The following is a 19,364-nucleotide window of genomic DNA, read 5'->3' as shown; positions in this document are numbered from 1 at the left end:
ACGAACAAGAGGGAATTCTAACAAAAGTTTAAACTTTGATTAAGGAATGATTAAGGATTTGAGTTGTTTCAGTATTTGCTTGCAGGCAACTTCAACTTCGCTGCAAGCCACGGAATATTCACTGCACGGGTTGGTTCTGGCTGTCATTGCCAACAGAGCTGGCAGACACAGGAATGCTAATGACAACTGCAGGCACTTTTGTGAATCGCAGATGATACCGACACCCAAAGGCCTCCAAGGCTTACACAGCAGGATGGTGAACTTCCTTTGGCTTCAACACACAAATCAAGAGACAAGCATTCAAGTTGATTGGAAGTCTAAAAATACTAGCAGCCACAGGCTTTCAAGCTCATTTTAGGATAATAAAATGTCTTTATGTAGTTGAGAATAGTAACCTACAAGAAAAGAGAGCAGAGCTCTCACCAAGACATGTGCCCATAGACAATCATGTTTCAGTTGCCATATTGTCAGCTGCTGGCATTAAATACGTTTATTTAAGACTTTGCAAGTCAAAATACTACAAACATTTGCTATAAATAATATACAATTTTTCCTAATTTAAAAAGAAGATGACAAAGATAAAAGGATTCTTGGAAACAGCAAAAGCTCTTTTCTTACTATTTTTTTCAAAAAGGAAAGTCTCTTCAAAATGTTAAAAATCCCAGTGGGTTTTTTTGTTTGTTTGTTTTCAAAAATCACCTTTTGGAGTTGTGCTGGTGGAAGATTTTAGCAACTGCAACAAAAAATTATTTTCCTCATAATAGGTTAGGATACAGAAGGCATATCAAAGACTTGCAGCATCACAGGTGTGGTGGCTAACCCTGGCTGGAGGTTGGTGCCCACCAAAGCTGCCCTGTCACACCCCTCAGCTGGGCAGGGGAGAGAAAATATATCAACAGGCTCATGAGATCAGGACAGGGAGATCACTGACCAATTATGGCCACAGGCAAAACAGACTTGGCTTCAGGGAAATTAATTAATTACCAATCAAATCAGAGTAAGATAATGAGAGATAAACCCCCAGATGTTTAAGACACCTTCCCCTCACCCCTCCCTTCTTCTCTGGCTCAACCTAACTCCCCGTTTCTCTACCTCCTCCCCCTGAGCAGCTCAGGGCTACGGGGAATGGGCATTGTGGTCAGGTCATCACAAGTTGTCTCTCCTGCTTCTTTCTCCTCAAGGGGAGGACTCCTTACACTCTTCCCTGGGGTCCCTCCCATGATAGACAGTCTTCCACGACCTGCTCCAGTGTGGGTCCTTACCACGAGCTGCAGTTTTTCATGAACTGCTCCAGCATGGGTCCCTTCCACAGGGTGCAGTCCTTCAGGAACAGACTGCTCCAGCAAGGGCTCTTCTCGCCATGGGGCCAGAGGTCCTGCCAGGAGCCTGCTCCAGCACAGGCTTCCCAAAGGGTCAGAGTCTCCTTTGAGCATCCCTCTGCTTTGGTGTGGGGTCCTCCCTGGGCTGCAGGTGGATTTCTGCTCCACTATCACCCTCCATGGCTGCAGGGCACACCCGGTCTCACCATGGGCTGCACCACGGGCTGCTGAGGAATGTCTGCTCCAGTGCCTGACGCACCTCCTCCCCCCTCCTTCTCCAGTAATCTGGGTGCCTGCAGAGTTGTTTCTCTCACCTATTCTCATTCCTTTTTCTGGCTGCAGCTGCACAGTAGGGTTTTTTCCCCCCCTTCTTAAACATGCTGTCCCAGAGGTGCTCCCACCATCACTGATGGGCTCAGCCTTGGCCAGGATCGGGTTCATCTTGGACGGCAGCTTCTTACAGCAGCCACCCCTGTAGCCCCCCCGCTACCAAAACCTTGCCATGCAAACGTAATACAACGGGTTTCTATTTATTGGATTTGAAGAAGGGGTTAAATGTCTCGTATTAATGATTAATCAATCAATTGGAAATTATTTTAGTTCCCCCCAAACTGTTTCCCATATACTTAAACTTTACAGAGGCAATAGTTAGATACTGCATTCTTGAAGACAGCAAGAGAACTGTTCAACAAAAGCTAGATAATGTATGCAATTCCTCACCCAAAATGAGGACAGCCCTGCAGAAGCACCTGGAACCTGCCTCTTCCAGAGCTGTTACTTTGGGCTTTGTAAGGAAAACGCAAATCACTGGTGTTTATGATACATGGGTTTTGATACAGTTCCAATCATACCTCTGGTACCTAATGAAACTTTTACCTTCCCTCAAGCATGCCTAACGCAAACAATACTTAGGCAATATACTTGAAGAATATATTGCTCACAGCCAAGCTTTTAATGAAAGTCTCTGCATCCCGTGTGTTTCTGAGCTTTTGCTGGGGATAAAGTGGTAAGTATTTTTGGCAGAAGGTTTCACGTGCTGACGCTCCCTTACCTAAAGATGCAGCATGCAAGAGGCAGTTTCCATCACCTGTTGTAGCCAAGGGAAGAAGACGTTTGCAGCTTGTACACACTGTGGACCACCAATTTAGTCGTCCTGAAAAGAAAGCACCTATTAAAATGGTGGAGGTGAGACTAAAGCAGGATGCGCACTGTGTACAGGCATAGACCAACGATGCATAATGTTGAAGGTTAATCATGAGCATCCTTTTTGCCAAATAAACTTAAATGTAATGTCAGAAGTAAAACCTGAAAAGATTAAAATAAGAGGCAGATAAAGTTTAACTATTCTTTAAATGTATTTCGAGTAAGATGAGAGCGCCTTCAATTAATTTGCATCTTCCATTCTCATATGCTGCATTCAGGGATGGATTTCCAAGTAACTCAATGCCTAAATACCATTATGAGTCTTGGTATCAGTTCCCAAACATAACTGACATTGGCCTCCCGTACGCAGATGACAGATTACATTACAGTAATAAAGTCTCAGAAGACAAAAGTAATATGCATGTGTTAATCAATATATGTTACTGTTAGGTAAGTTTATTAAGCAAAGAACTATTGTTTCAGTCAGCTGGATTGTTTCAACAGCTGATTCTCCTCTCATTTGCCAAGTGTAAATCATGATTAGACCTACTAAAATCAACAGCTACGAGAGAATTAAAATGAGACCACATGCACAGTCCAAGGTCTAAGATAGCACGTGCATTTTTCTTTGAGAACATTTAGAGAACCACTTATCCATCATTGTTACATGAAGCATGTATTACACATTCTAAAACAGAGATGAATGATGAAAAAGAATGACAAGAGAACAGATATTTGATGTATCTAGATGAAGCAAACAAAGCCATGAAGAGTACCAGTGCCAAAGCCAGCACTGGAAGCACATAACTCCTGGCCCAGAGGTTGCCATGTGGTAGCTGCCTGGAGTCTTGGGTATATGATCATGTGAACATCTCTAATATGAAGAAAGAGAACGTGACTAATTGTATAACATCTCTGGGGATATGGAAGAGCAGGCGATTAACAATGATGAGCAGAGATGGTATATTTCCCAGGAATTTGGAAAGTTTGTGGGTAACACACAACTGAATAACTGAATGAATAATGCAATAGGCAGCCAGTGGTGGCTTCACTTCTTTCTTTGTGCTTTTCTGCAGACTTTTTCTCCCCCAGTTTCTTTACTTGCAATATGAAAGAAAATGGTTGCTATATATTTGTACAGTCAGTCTTGCATTGAACAAAAAGACATATTCAAGCAATAAAAAACCCGAAAACCAAACCCCAACTTTTCTCCATTAGTATATTTTCATTCCATAATCATACTGAAGTTTATTTGTAACGGCAGGTAATCCATACTGCACAAAAACCAGTCTAACAATATTGTAACATGTGCCCCCAGTTACTTGTTCTGGGTACTAAGAACTATGTAATTAAATTTCACTTAATCAGTATGGGTTAAGAGTTACTACGCTGTAAGGGTAAAGATGCATAGCAGATCAATAACTAAGCACATCGGGTAATCCTCATGATTTTAGCAGTTAGTTGGTAAATGGCCAACATCTGACTGGGCTTACTGAGTTCCAAATTAAATATGCATTCAAGAGGCTTAATTTAAAGCGCTACTGGACAGCCTTTGGGAAAGATAAAACTAAATAACAAGTTATCGGTTTTAGCAACTCCTGTCTGTGGGCTATGAAATAACAACCTGCCACCTGTTTTTTGCAGAATGTTCTGGTGGAATCATGATCAGTAATAAGTTATACCAAGGTGCTGCATAAAGCACAGTTAGAAGACCTAGAACAGACAGACCTTAGGATTTAAGGGAATAATGAGTGGTACTGCTTTTCAGATTATTAACTAGCATGCAAAGAAGATAAACTGCATCTCAGAGAGAGTTTTGCAAACTTCACAAAACAGACAGTATTACTACAAAATATCCTGATGACTCCCAGCCAAGACGCAAACATCCAAAGCTACCCTACTGTAAACATACTACAGCTGTAGGCATGAATATAAGCTGGCCTTAGGTGACTGTTAGGTTAAAAAGTCAGCATTTGAGGAAAAGAAAAGAAGAAATATTTTAAAACATCGGTTTTACCCCACAGTATGTTCATAATGTTGCAGTATTATTAATAGACACTAGAAAGGTTTAAGTGTTATTTTCATCAGCTTCCATATTGTATTACAAGCCTGTATTGTTTCTTGCCATAGGATTTATGGGAGGAAATTGCCAAAGAGGACTCTAGAAAGTGATAAGACCTGAATGGCTCAAAAAGAAGGCAGCAGAGAACAGAGAATGCACTTCAACTATTAACAGGGGCCAGGCTTGACTTTTGGTATCAGCTCGTTGCCTTATGCACTGATACTACAGAAGGTAAGAAGGCATTCATTATGTCCATTATGCAAAATTCCATTAAGAGTATAAACAAAAGATAAAAATAAGCAACCAAAATTATACTAGTTTATGACTATCCCACAAAGATGCTCATACAGAGCTGCCCCCAGTTTACTAAGGTCCATTACAAAGTATTCATTGCCCAGACATGCACAAGGTTGGTGGTACACATACAAACCACCCAAATTCAAAACAAACATGAAGTTACAGAATAATAAAGAACCTCTGTAGAAACTCTGCATAAATACTTTGCTCTCTCTTCACTTTCTCCAGTCTGTATTTTCTGATTTCTGGTTTAAGCTAATAAACTAATTGGCTTTACAGACTTGGTATTTTTCTGGTAGGACTAACCAGCAAAAAGTTACAAGGACTTAGTAAAAAGCAACTGAAGGTAACTCTCTTGACAGGGTAAACAGGATGCTACAAAGGATGGTCCCTCTCTCTGGCGCTATATGATTGAGTGGGGTTGAAGTTTTGCTGCAAAGCTAGATTGCATATCACAGCCTCCAAGGCAAACAGTTGCCTGTCCACAATGCCACTGTGCATTTATCGCATTAAAAATGTCACAATTTTCACAGAATCGATGGAATACACACTAAAAAGAAACAAAAGGATGAGTAACGATGGGAACAAATGTGGTGTCATGCCACAGCTTGGGCAATTTTACCTCAGATGGAGTTCGATTGTCTTTTTACGCACTTTGCTGTGCTATTAACAGTACTCTTTCATACAGCTAAGTAAACCAGTCGTAGGCCAGCTCCTCAAAAATACTGACAGAGTAGGCATCTGACAGAGGAAAACACGTCAGTCTGTGCACAGTGGGACTAAATGCCTGCTTTCCTGCACTCTCCATATGTGCGGCCAAAGGTGAGACTTCTGATAGCTTTTCTTTTATGGTTGTCTTTCCTATGTGGATTCTGTAGTGTTTAACAAACAATATTCATGTTGCAAGTTCTTATTCTACAGAAATAGTAAAAATAAGCTGTTTATTTTCATGAAACTTGTAAAAGCTTACTCACAAATATATCTGAAATCAGCAGAGTTAAATTTAGAGAACTAGTCATGGTACAATCTTAAGAGACAGCTTGCTGACACAAGCTCAGTTTCCTTAAGAAACTAGGCTAAGATCAGCCTTTCATTCCTTCCTCTAGCACAACTTATTTCCAGAAATCCACCTGTCATCCATCCCCCAAGACGAGCAAATCACAAAAGAACATTTTCAGCCGCCAAAGCAAGGCTAATTCTGGACACCCCGTATATTCTCAAGAGCAATGGTTCACCCTAACCACTCACCAACTCCCCTCTGGACCCCAACAACCTCTGGTCCACAGAGGATTACTCAGCCCATTCAGAACAGTCAGACAATTAGCAATGGGTGCAGGAACCTCAAATACAGATTTCAGCACAGCTACTTGTACATTTTACATGTTTCTTTACATGAGTAGTTAAGAGAAATTTGTTTGCTTATTTTTAGTTTTGGTCCTTTCACACAATGTACTTGCAAGTACTTAACCTGAAGAAAATTACAAAAACAGATTTCCCACACGGGCATATATTAATCATTCAGTGACTGCTTACTTTTTAAAATAAGGGAATAAAATAAAGCGTTTACCAATACATTTTCTGTACTTCAAAGAAAGAACCTTCTTGTAGGAGGTCTCCCTTTTAGTCTAGATGATGAAATCAGCTTCACAGTAGCCTCTGCAAGCCTATTCATATTTACTGATGTCTTTGAAATGTAATGTTGATCTGCGCACGTACAAATAAGTAAAACCGAGCAATCAAGTAAATGCTTCTCTTTTGGCCTGACGCATAAGCAACACAGGCTGTGGCACAGACGCCACTGACCAGACTGCAAATCAACAATCATGAAGTAAGGTGGCAGAGAAATCTGTGACTCGGCCTAACCAGCTGCATCAACTGACCCTAAGTTCAGTTGTCTGCAGGTAACAGTATTCCGGTTTTCTGCATTTGTTTCTTTCACAACCCAAGACAGACAGTTTTCTATGACATTACTGCATTTCACCCTACTCTGTGATACAGTATTTGTCATTCATATTAGAACTGAATTACACAAGCATGCATTTCAGGGCTTGGAAAGCAGGAAACTAACACAGTTCTCTTGTAATTATGATGGTTGCTATCCCAGCACCCTGCATACACTGTGTGAAAATTTGTTAAAAACTCTGGGGCAAGAAAATGTTTCTACAACCTACCAAGGCATCGATTTTTCTCTAACAAAGCTTAGTTTTTAACAGTTTAAAATCGAACGTTTCCAGATTTTTGGCGGAGCTGTTTTTGGGGATGTGAAACCCAGGCTTAACAACAGATTACTTTTATTTTGCCTGTAGCTTGTATAAAATGCTTCACAGAAAACACAAACCTGAGCACTGAAAGTGTTGAAAAGCAATGTTCCTGAACGTTCATGCAGTTTGCTTTTAATTTTTGTATTGAGTTATATTTCAGCACTGCAATAGAAAGATTTTTTTATTAAAAACACTGTTAGACCAGCCATTCTTCTGTCTATACTATGGTGTTTTTAAACTCATCAGTAGAGCAGAAGTTTTTGTAATATAACTCTGTGTCAGCCTACATATTAATGACACATAGGGGAGCACATGTATATAATGAAAATCAACTTGCTGCAGCAAAATATTTAGAATATAAAATTCCTTTCACACAGACTTCATTTAATATTATCACAACCTGAGCCATCCTCCATCAAAGAACCACGCTGGTTAGTGTGAGAGTGCTCAGAGATCAGTCTGCACATTACTTAAAAGCTGACCTCATTCCGATTCAGACAACAATGAACAGCTGAGTTTGTAAGATGCAGAAAGCCCAAAATGCTTTTATGAATGTGCTAAATTCTATCTTCTAAGAGAAATATTCAGGAAGCAATCACATAAATAGTAAAGGATACACTGCAGCAGCAGCAGCGAGAGAGTAAATCATACTGTCTTTATCTGGGCCTTTCCTTTATAATATCACACAGAATTCCTGAGTAAATTGGGAATTTTGCTCTGAGTTACTATACTGGTAGGATGTAACTGAACATCCTTTCACATATATATGTAATGGTAAGAAGTACCTAAGAATATAGAAAGGATATAAAACCCTTACAGGCTTTTATAGACATCCAGCTCATACAGCCACTCCAGACAACACGTGCGATCACCTGTTAATAGTAATTTTGCACTCCCAATCTATGCTTTGTTAGTAGTAAGCTACTATGTGTTCCTAACAAAGTTCTTCCTTCTTTTACCTAATCAGCTTTTTTCCTCCTTTTCTCTTGAAATTCATGCTCTTAAACCCAAGCACAGACCTCTCTTTTCATTTAACAATATCCCCAACCTCAGCTGCAGAAGCTGATGTCCTTCGTGGGGTTTGTTTGGTTTTCAAATTTTAGGCCCTTTGCAGGGAATGCACCTTATCTGCTATTTTTTCAGTCGCTGACAAGCCACAGGCAAACTGGGCCCTCTGTTGGCAGAAGACAACATGGCTCATGCTAAGTGACAGTCCTGTTCATTTACTCTTCATTTCAAACAGTATGTCTACAACAGGCAGGAAATAAGAGGAAAGCAGTATCTTCATGTCTTAAATAGAGACAAAAGGTCAGTTTACATGGAGTCTTACATGATTTTCTTAAACATTCACTGTTGGATCTGTTTAACTTGAACTGCAGAACTGTTTCCCAGGAAGTTCAGTTTATTTGCATGAAATGGTCACATAAGTAAACTACGGCTATGCAGGCTACAGGAAACCTGTGATCAAACCCACAAGCACTTCAAATAGTCAAAGCACCCTCCTTTCCAGGATGCCAAGAGGCTCTGAGGAGGAAGGGACTTTTCCAGTGTGAGTCAAGTTACTGCCCTAATTAAAGTAACATGAAGAAAAGAATAAACAATTTTTTTTAATGCCGAGGCAGAAAGTTCAATAGTTTCTACAGCTCTATTTCAAGTTCAGAGGCAGCCAAATCTGTATGAATTAGAAGATGTCAGCTCTAAAGTCACCTATTCCCCAATTTTAAGGTCATAAAACCACTGTGATGCTCTAGTCTGCACTCTAGCATTAAGTGACTCTAAAGACTGTGCAGGTAGGTCAACCATGATACTACATCAAGGTATTTTCTGATAGCCCTATGGAATCTGGAGTGTTTGGCAGAGTCATGAGAGGAAAAGCCATCCTGTTTTTTCCCTGTCCTTCTTTGTTAGCTTGTTCCTAGAGAAACTAGATACACTTTCTTGATAGGTGACTGACAGTCTTCATTTTTTTTTCATTCCTGCATTGTTTTATACTGCTGTTTTTTCCAGAAGGAGACTTTCTGGAAACACTGTTTGGTGTCCCCCTTGCCCATTAAGTATTTACTGTTTGATGCTATTATCTATCGTGCTATTCAGATACCAGAGCCAAAAAATGAGCATATGACAATACATGAGAAGCACGCAGTGTGACACCAGATTAGCAGTGGTCCTGACTAAATGCTATGATGTAGTGCCCTGATCAATAACAAGCAACATTTTAATCAGAGTGAACACACGTGGTATGAATATGCACCGAGTTTTGAGAGTGAACTCTCAGCAGAGTTACATGGGGCAGTGTGGCAATCAACAGAAAAAAGCAACTGGCTATTTGATATTCCACAGGCAGCCATGAAATTTGGTTTTGTAACTTCTTTATGCCACTGGAAATGAAACATGATTAGAAAAGTCAACCAACATGACAGAAGGCCCAGCTGCTGACATTGGAAGCGTTTACCCACCTGCTTGCTCCAAAGCAACCATTGTTGCCTGCTCAATTAAGTCACGTTCAATGAAGCTTCTGAAATCTTCACTGTACACGCTGAGGTCTGGTAGTTGGAATGTGTAGATGGGCATCTCCAAAGGAAACTGTTCATTGCTGCACTCATTTGCTACATGTGATCGCGCAAGGGAGACTATGGCTGAGCTGGCATGAGAAATGCCTCTGGAAAGACGCTTTTCTGCAGAGAAAACGAAAAGGTATTATAGCCTAGAGGACCACATAAAAGACTAGTCAACACTAAGTCTAGTGAATGCACGTTCATTTCACTTAGGAATTTATTCCATTTCTTGTCTGTTACCTTTTTTGGGTTTCTGCCCTGCACTGTTTATATTTTTAAAGACTGAATGTTTTGTAGCTGCTTAAAATTTATGTTCATGGAATGTTAGTCTTCTGTCTCAGAAGTTTAACATTTGGCATATGTGGCACTCGGAGCCACTGCCTTCCTGGGCTTCAAACAGACTGACCTCAGAGCAACTGGAGAGCTGTGCTCTCTTGAGCCATCCTTTGCTATGGGGACTGTCTTAAGCTAGTATTGGAAAGTTACAGGGCATTTTACTGAGTTTTATTAGTGAGTTGACACCAGGTTTACGGAGTTTCTCAAATTTCTGAATATGCAGGAAGTTTCCTGGTGGGATTTATATAATGTTAAGTAAAATAATATTTTCTTTGATCCTCCTTGGAAACAGGTACCTTATCATACTGGAAGCTTTTGTAAAAAGAACTATTTGGTTCAGCTTCACCTCTGTAGCTTCATAAATACTACCACTACTAAACTAGCCTATAGTGACCAAATCTCAAACATTTACAATGCTATATTAAAATAAGAGAAGTTCCTGTACTTCTGTGCCTTCAGAAATTATCAAAGCTCCTTATTAAATGCAGCTTGTCACTTAAGCCAACAGTGGTTTTAACTGACTAATGCTTATGAAAAAATTAATTTTTGTGCAGTTTGTTAACTTTTGCTTCTCAAAAAAAAATCAAAGTTTTCCTAATTTTAAGAGCTAAATTGCACTCCCTAAAATATCCTGAACTGGGGGGAGGGGTAGAAGTTTTGATTACATCTCCATTTCTTTATTGTCCCTGTACATCTCAGCTCAATCCCTTTTAAACAGGGGGCATGTCAGTGTAACTTGGGCAGTTTCATGACATGGAATTTTAGAGTGAGCTATATCCTAATGAGGATGAAGGGACACAAGTTTTTATCAACTACATTGTGCTACTCTTCCTCCCTTTACTTGTATTCAGTGCTTCTAAGGAGTCATAAGCAGCGCTACATTTCCAGCTTTTCTGACACTCTGAAGTACTGGGGCCATTTCCTGTTCAACAGGAGAGAAGAACCAGCAGGAGAAGGGAGGACTTTCTGTTCCTTCTAATGATTGCATAGAAAGTCATCACCAAGCTAGAGCTATTACCTCCCTGCATGACCAGCTGTCAGACATGTAGATTTATTTTGGTGCAAAGTACAGTTGCCTGATAAATTAATATTAAAAGGAGAGAAGAAAAAAAAAAAAGCAGCATTCCAACAGTCAGAGAGAGATCTGAAATAAAGCCTATAAAGGGTTTGCAAACAAACTGTACTGGAAATCAACTGCTAGAGGTAGCTGACTCATTTTTCTTAAGGTTTCAATTGCTATTTGGCAGGGGATAGGAGGTTGTCCGTTCTCCTGTGGAACCATAGAAGAAAAACATTTTAAAGCTAAAAGTTATTCATAGATTTCATACACCCTAATCACATACTGAGAGTAAGAATTCAAAGATTGAAATAAGGATTTTCCTAACCTTTTTTGGACTCAATAAGCACAGAATACTACATACAGTAGCGGTCTGTGACACCCTCTAATTAATTCCTTTTGTATGTACCACAGAACTGCTTGGGGACAATGTATTTTTGTACTTCAATCACACATTAAAAAAATAACTTGCAGACCTGAGGCAAAGCTCATGACAACAGAACCATGTGAAATGTAGGCTCCAGCAGCAGCTCTGTGAATCCCATCACAATGACAGTTCACAGGCTGATGGCAAACAACTTCCAGCTCCCTGCAGACAAGCACAACTCACAAACAGACAAGCTGGAAAGCTGCTTGTCCACAAACCCTTGGAGAAGAGCTCTTACCTTGAGCAATGTCATCCTGCCTTTGCAAGCAGGGCCGCTCAGCCTTTGTCACCTGGGCAGGCTGCTCTGGCTCCTGCTGCTTGTAATACTTGCCCTCATTGAACACCTGTGGCAGGTTGGCGGTGTGTACCTGCCGGAGCTGCTCGTAGTCATTCAAAGCTGCTGTCAAGTCCCAGTTTTTGCCTGCCAAACAGCAAAAGGACATTCTGCTCACATCTGTATATGACCAGATCGATAACCTGGAAACTATCGTCATAAAAACTTAAAATAGAAACTTAAATAGAAAAGTCACTCTTTCTTGAAGTATCAGCAAGGAAACAGACGTTCTTCGGATAAAACGTTTTACAACCACTCCTCCCTTACCAAAAATGCACGGTTGATACACACCTTAAAAGTACACAGATGGACACAGACAGAAATATTTTTTTTTTTTAACTTATATTTTAGTTTTCTTTACATCGTAATTGGAGAAGACCTCAGGAAAGCTCTTTTCCAACATGTTGCTCAAAGTAGGGCCAGCTATAAGATCAGACTAGATTGCTCAGGGCTTTATGCAGTTTGGTCTTTAAAACGCCAAGGACAAAGATGGTACAACTTCTCTGGGCAAACTGTTCCCACACTGACTGTCTTCACAGGACCTATGTCCACTCTAAACCTCTCTTACACCTTACCTTCAACTTACACTGATTACCCCTTGTCCTCCTGCCATACAACCCTGCCAAAAACCCAGGTCCAACTCCTTGATAACCTTCTTACTGGCACTCAAAGGCTCTTTTTAGATCCCCTCAAAGCCTCTCCATTTCCAGCCTGCTCCCTCATTCTCTCCTCATAGGACCTGTGCTCCAATCCCAACCACTTCTGTAGTCTTTCCTTGAATTCATCCCAATTCATAGCTGTCTTCCTTGGAGTGGGTATGTGAGGCAAAATTAGACATGGTATTGTAGATGTCCAATGAGTGCTGCGTAGAGAGTTGTAACTCATGTCCTTCGATCTATGGACTATGCTCCAGTTGGTAACTCAGCACATTGCTGGCTTTCCTAGCTGTCAGGGCACATGGCTGGCTCATGTGCAGCTTGCTGGCTACCAAGACCTCCAGGTATTTTTCTGCCAAGCTACCCCAGCCTGTATCACTGCAGGGAGTTCTTCCTTTCCAGGCACAGAACTCTGTTCATTGTTGTTAAATTTTACCAGGTTCCTGTTGGTCAACTCCCTCGCTCTGCCCAGGTTCCCCTGAACAGCAGCTCTGCCCTTGAAGGCATCAACCATCCCACAAGTTGGTATCATCTGCAAACTTGATGTTGCCTACCTGATAAAGATTTTGAGCAGATACAGACCACTGAAGTGCAGCATCTGTTACCACCTTCCAGCTAGAAAGCTATCCATTAACCACCATCCTCTGGGCTTGGCCATCAAAACAGTTATCTGCCAATCAGCTGTCCACTCATCCAGACTGCAACATCCTAACTTGAACATAGCAACACTGTGGGAAAGACTCAAGAGCCCTGCTAACATGGAGCTAAAAGGTATCCACTGCTCTCCTCTCGTCCACAAACCCAGACATTTTATCATACGAGGCAATCAGCGCCAGGACTTCCCCTGCTCAGAGTCCAATTCAGATGGCTCCAGAAACTGGCAATTTAAGATGAACACTAAATCCCACAGAATTTAACATAAAATAATGAGAGGCAGTAATAATTCACTTCCGTACAGTTGTATGAATAATAAATAATTAGCAGCAATGATAGAAAGACAGGACTGTTAGTGTAACAGCACAAATGAGTGAAATCTTTCCACATGCAGGGCAGCTAGGATGCAAATGGCAAACTCTTTATAGTGTATATGATCCCTTTATCTTGTACATCAGGGAGAACCTGGTCTCTCAGAAATAAACAAAAGTCTTTTAGAAAGCAGGCAATACAGGAGAGTGTTCTATAGCAAACCATGCAGTGAGAGGATTCAGTCAGTGTGGCCCCATGCCTGTGACAGCTGCTCATGGAACCTGCCAATACAGGATCCTCTAAAAGGTTTGCTTCCAAGCTCCCCCCTCGTCATCCTCCCGTGAGCAGCAATAACAGAACACAGGCTGATATCTGGAGATGAACAAGTCTGTTTAGTACAGGTAGTGAAATGGTAACTGTCACTCTCAAAAAATATTAATGAAAAAAATGTTGAGATGTTCGTATGTTATTTTCAAAACAATCCTGCTGAGTTAAAATACATACATGTCCTAATATTCTGCAAGTACTTGTTTGTAATTGGAAAATTAAAAATATTTAATAGCAAGGAAAAAAGACTACACTATGAGACTTTCACAGCATTCCATGAGCACTTTTTTGGGGAATTCAAGTGTCACCTGATTATTACTAATACAAGATTTATTACACCATAAAAGATTGTCACTTTATGTACTCTGAGAAGCAACATTACCTGAGCAGCAGTTAAATATAACTTACTTGCCTACACAAAGGAGAATAACCTAAAAATAGTACAAAGCAGATCTTTGCAGATAGAATAAAGTCTTTTACTGTTACAGTCATTTCTGTGAAGAACAAGAACCTAACTGAAGTAGGAAAAAGCCAGCACAAACAGCTGTTACCTACAGGGTTGGTCAACTATCTCAGATTTTGAAGTACTGAACAAAATTGTGTAGGGACAATCAGTATCACCAAGCAAGAATGTCACATACATCCCGGGTAGTCCATAATATAAACCCCCATGTCAGTAATATGCAATCACTATCTATGATACGCTGTAATCTTCTATTAGAAAGCCTGTAGGGCAAAGTGTATATTCCATGAAAATTGTCAGAGATCCTAGAACAAGGACCTGAGTTACTGCCAGTATTTTTTTTTCTTTAAAAATCCCATGTAGATTCAATAGCTATAATCCAGGCAGGGGTCTGCTCTAACTGTATCTAACAAACGTCAAAGAATCATGAGTGTGTTTCCAAGACTCATGTGATCCCATATCAGTGTTCGGAGTGCTTTTCTTTGGTCCCGTTTTTAGGAAGCATTTACAGGTTTTGTTGGTTTGTGGGTTTTTTTTGTTTTGTTTTTTTTTTTAAATCTTCTCAAACATGAGGACAATAAAACTTTTTTAAAAAAGGGAATGTGACAATAAATATAATTATAGGAAATGTAGGTTTAAACAAGACAGTATTAACCCAGTATTGGCAACGCTAGAAGTCCAGCACTACGTGAGTCCCAGCAGCAGCCTGGTTTATTTAGTAGAGATGCTTGATTAACAGACCTGTATTAATGGAACACGGACAGCATTTCTGTAGTGTCAGGACATTCCTTACAGGTCACCTACTCAACAACTTTTCATGTTTAAGTTCTGAAATCTAACAAAAATCACCATGCATGTGCTGTAAGTGACTGCTGTGTGACAGGGCTTTGATGTGTGTCATAGGAAAGCAGAAAATCAGTAGGCCAAGAGAAATCCTGCTGTCCGTAGTTTTAGGCTAAATGCAATCACCTTATATAAAGCTCTATCATAAAAATTAGTCAGCCTTCAGAAACTAGGCTCACAGTGTGTTGCATTTAAAAACTAAATTGCATAGTGACTATTGAGTCACACTCCATGGTATAATCTTGCAACTGAACTTCTAACAGACTTGAAACCATACATAACATTTCTGTATCTAAATGTATCTTCCACAGAAATATTTTATTTTCAAATCTCTCGATCTCCCTGGAGTTTCCTCCGTCTCCTGGACAAAAGAACCAACCAGCACCAAAGCTTTGAACTTCAGAGAACCAACACAGGAAATGATTCTTGGACTCATTTTCCTCAACTCAGCTGGAGCCTCCAAGCATCAGAATGCAAGAAAAAAATTAAATCAAATTAGAGAACATATTAAGCACCTTTCTGTTTCCATGAAATAGGGGTTTGAATATTAGCCACCCTAACTGACTAATATAAGTGTTTTCAACTACCCTCTGTACTGGAACATGTAAGCTAGCCCCCTTTGTCAAGGTTTTCTCTCCTTTTGGTTTATATCTTCACAAGTAAATACAAATGACCGACCTTTTGATTTTCCCATTGCCAATAAAAAAGAGGAGAATTCATCAGTTAAAGGGGATTAAAAAAGAAAATTCATATGTCAAAGTAGGCGAAACTGGAAGCCAGCAAATAGAATTAGAGGAAAGGAAGAGATGAAAAAGAACACAGGCATTTATAAAAGACACTGTGTGAAGCAATACATTTAAGTACAAAAATTAAATGCAGTGTAAAATAAAAAAATAAGTAAATGGCCTTTAAAAAAAAAAAAAAAAAAGTGTGATGTGATTTGGACCACAGAAACAGACTGCAGAAGCAACGGACAAGCTAGGAACAAATCAGAAAGGTTATCAAATTCAAAGATGCCAAGAGCAGATGATTCAAACAAGGATTTCTAGCACTGTGACATGGCAGGTGAGAAAGTTTCAGCTGGAATTTACTCAAGATACTAGTGGGGCGTATGATTCTGGAAATGAATAGAGCTAACTTTGCCTAGCTCTCCTCCTTAAAACGTTGCATACTAAAAGCTTTTGAAGTTTTAAAGCTGTATCTTATTACATTTCAAATTAAGTTTTGAAAGAAGAAAAAAACCTGAGTTCTGTTGGGTCAGAAAGGACAAAAATAAATTCATCAAACATATGCCCCCCCCCCCCCCCCCCCCTTGCCCATTTCTCATGGGATAGGTCCCTCCTTCCAGTCTTGCTACTTGTCCAACATGTTTCAGCAGCCTTCTGGTTTTGAGCAGAGTGCATATGGTTCCTCTGGGTCCCTAGGGAGAGACTTATGCTTTCTGTTATCTAAGTTCTGAAGGTTACAGCTGACAGGCACTGACATGCCCTCCATCACCAGGTTGAAGGAGAAGCAACAGGTAATTCATCTATTTTGCACAGTTCCATCATCTAAATTAAGTCAAGTAAGACTTTTTGTTGAAATCTGAACACAAGTCTGGTTAGAAAACACAGGTAGCGAATCATGATGCTGGAATCAAATTAATTCACTAACTCAACAGAAAGAATACTCTTACTGAACAATTATTTCCAGAACAGCTGCATGTGCTATGTGAGTCAGTAGGCATAAAATTTAATAGGACTGAAAGGTCTCTGCTTTAAAACCAAGGGTTTCTAGTGTGGAAGAAAAACAACAAAACAACAAAAAGGTACAGCTGGGTAGGGAATGGAAGATGTACTCCGACTGAGGGCTGGTACTGACATTTTAGTGTCAGAGACAGCAGGCACCTACATGAAAGGGAAATTCAAAAATAAACTCAGTTATACTGTGAAGTTTCTGTCCTAAATAATAGATGCTTGAATAACAACATGAGGCTTTGTTAGCCTGAAAAAACCCCAAAGGCTTAGATAAAACTACATAATTTAAGAAGCCACTTGTCTTTTTTTGCCTTACCACCTCAAACTGGACTAGTAAAGGGTTAAAAAAATGCTGGAGAAGAGCAAGAGTAGGACTCACCTCAGAGGCATTCCAGATGATTCTGTTTTTCCTGATCATCAGAAAGGACTGCTCCCCTTCCACACAGACACACACACCCCCTGCTGCCCTACTTAGACAGCTTGAAGAGTCAGTAAGTGCTCAGAAAGGAGTTTCCCAATGATCTGATGCTCTGAGACCAATCTGAGAGACAAAATTTTCCCAGGCCTTGGTCCTGGTATCCAAAAAGCCTAGCTTTTAGGGCACCTCAACCAAGGATGACATAAAAGCACCAACATAAGCAAGGGGCAGGAGATGAGAGGCAAGTGTCCCAGGGCTTTTTGTGGACTCCAAACCCCAGGCTAGAAAGAAGCCGAAAAGGGGGCAGCGATGAAGAGGTTTCTCTGCGCAAGAGTACTACTGCAGGATCCACAGAGAGCGCATTCTCACTTTGGAACACAGCTCTGTGGGCATCACATCTCCAGTGAACACTGGGGAAAGCTATTTGCTATTAAATCTAGCTTTTGAAGGATGGAAAGGTTCAGGTGACCTCATCAGGACTGACCACTTTGTGGTCAGAGAAGACACCTAATTCCTTCACCTTTCGCAGCCCTTCCACCTCACCTTCTTGTCCTTCTCCCTGCTGCTTTCACCCTTGTTTTTCTGGAGAACAGGGGTCCTTTTTTTTTTTTTTTTTTTTTACACACAGTTGTTTTCTAGTCACGTCTTCAACTTGATTGTGCTGTCAGGAGAGGGTGCCTTCTTAATGCTCTGCAGCACATGAGTAATGCTTGCTTGCTCAATATTAGGCACGTGTTTTCTCAGATCACACCTCGTACTCTCCAGTAACAAAAATCAGGCACCCATTAAGCAGCCTACGCTAGCTGTACTCATACCAGATTTTACATTTTTCAGGCAGATAATATTCAGGCAATAAGACCTGAGTGACATGCCATTATTTGTCTTTGGGTTTTTTGTTTTTATTGTTTTGGCTAAAACAGCATAGCTTAGCAGGATTGTAACAGTTAATAAATCTATTGTCTTTCACTTCCTAAAACAGTTATAATGAAATGAGAGAACATTTACCATTAATTAGTAGGAAGAACAAGCATGCAACTATAAAGCACTGCCCCCTACCAAGCTTTCAAATATCCACCTACTCCAATATGTTAAAGAGAACATTTGAAAGGTCACCAGCAATTCTTGATTTAATGATAAACAAAATGCTAGAAAGGATGCAATTTGAGATGGAGAACTAGGAAAGATCTAAATAGTAAGGACCACAATGAAGGGCAACTTGCAGCAACAGCATATACACAGGACTTGAGCAAAGGAGCAGGAGGTGCTGGCTAAAGTTAACCAGGACCAAGCACACACAAGAAAAAGGATGCAGAAGGTGAAGGTTTGACAGAGTTAAACAAATTACAGTGCAGCTTGTGTTTACAGGTCATGAACTACAGGTGCATATGTCTAAGAAGCAGAAGCAATAAAAATATCCAGCAAGAATTAATGTGAAACTTTCACAGAACAATGAGGTCTACAGAAGCACAAAGACAAGAAAACTAAACAAGAAATTAAGCTGAAAGGAAAAGAGAGCATTATTTTTCAATGTGTCAAATAGAAGAAAGTAAAAAAAGGTATTTTGGTGAGATAGCAAGAAAAATAAAATGGACACACCTTTTTGAATTTTTTACCATTCTAACTGGGTACAGTATTTGCTCATCTACTTTACATTTAATGCCATTAATTCATGCTTCAACGCTATACTGTTTAGAAGCATTTTTTTTAAAAAAGAGACACTACTGAACAACCAGTAGCAGCAATGTAGCTTTCAAGGTTTTTAACACCACTTCTTAAATATTTTACTGTCACTGTCTGTATTTTTACTAGTGAATTGGAAAAAAATTACAATCCCACTATTACTAAAGCTAATGCAAAGTTTCCACAGGGGAAAAAAAACCCTCCCTATTAAGAAAAATTAAAAATTCAACAAATGTCTGTCTGGCAGACAAAACTTTTGTTTCAGTACCATTCCAATCATTATAACTCTTTCAAATCTACTGGAAAGAACATGCCTCAGTGACTCAAATGCTCCATGCCAGCGTACAGACAGGTATGCTTGGCATAGCTGCTGTCCCACAAATACAAAGCATCACCTGTTGGGGGGAGGCACTAATATCATCTCCCCTTCTAGTTAGAGAGAGCATTTTACATGAGACTACACTGTGGATCAAAAACAAATCAA

The 19,364-nt window shown here is 40.1% G+C and overlaps 1 protein-coding gene across 1 annotated transcript in view; it reads right to left on the bottom strand.

Moving 5' to 3' along the window:
- The window catches only part of OTUD7A (OTU deubiquitinase 7A), a 44,480-nt gene that overhangs the window by 17,316 nt on the left and 7,800 nt on the right, over positions 1–19,364 (bottom strand). Inside the window, exons 2-4 of the mRNA XM_010152487.1 lie at positions 11,696–11,878; positions 9,539–9,757; positions 2,371–2,472 (exon numbers count right to left, since the gene is read on the bottom strand). Of these exons, the coding sequence (XP_010150789.1) occupies positions 2,371–2,472; positions 9,539–9,757; positions 11,696–11,878 (504 nt within the window). The remainder of the gene's footprint in view (positions 1–2,370; positions 2,473–9,538; positions 9,758–11,695; positions 11,879–19,364) is intronic.

The sequence above is a fragment of the Eurypyga helias genome, unplaced genomic scaffold (assembly GCF_000690775.1).
Source record: "Eurypyga helias isolate BGI_N326 unplaced genomic scaffold, ASM69077v1 scaffold12340, whole genome shotgun sequence".
Lineage (NCBI taxonomy): Eukaryota > Metazoa > Chordata > Aves > Eurypygiformes > Eurypygidae > Eurypyga > Eurypyga helias.
This window is presented reverse-complemented; position numbering and strand designations above follow the sequence as displayed.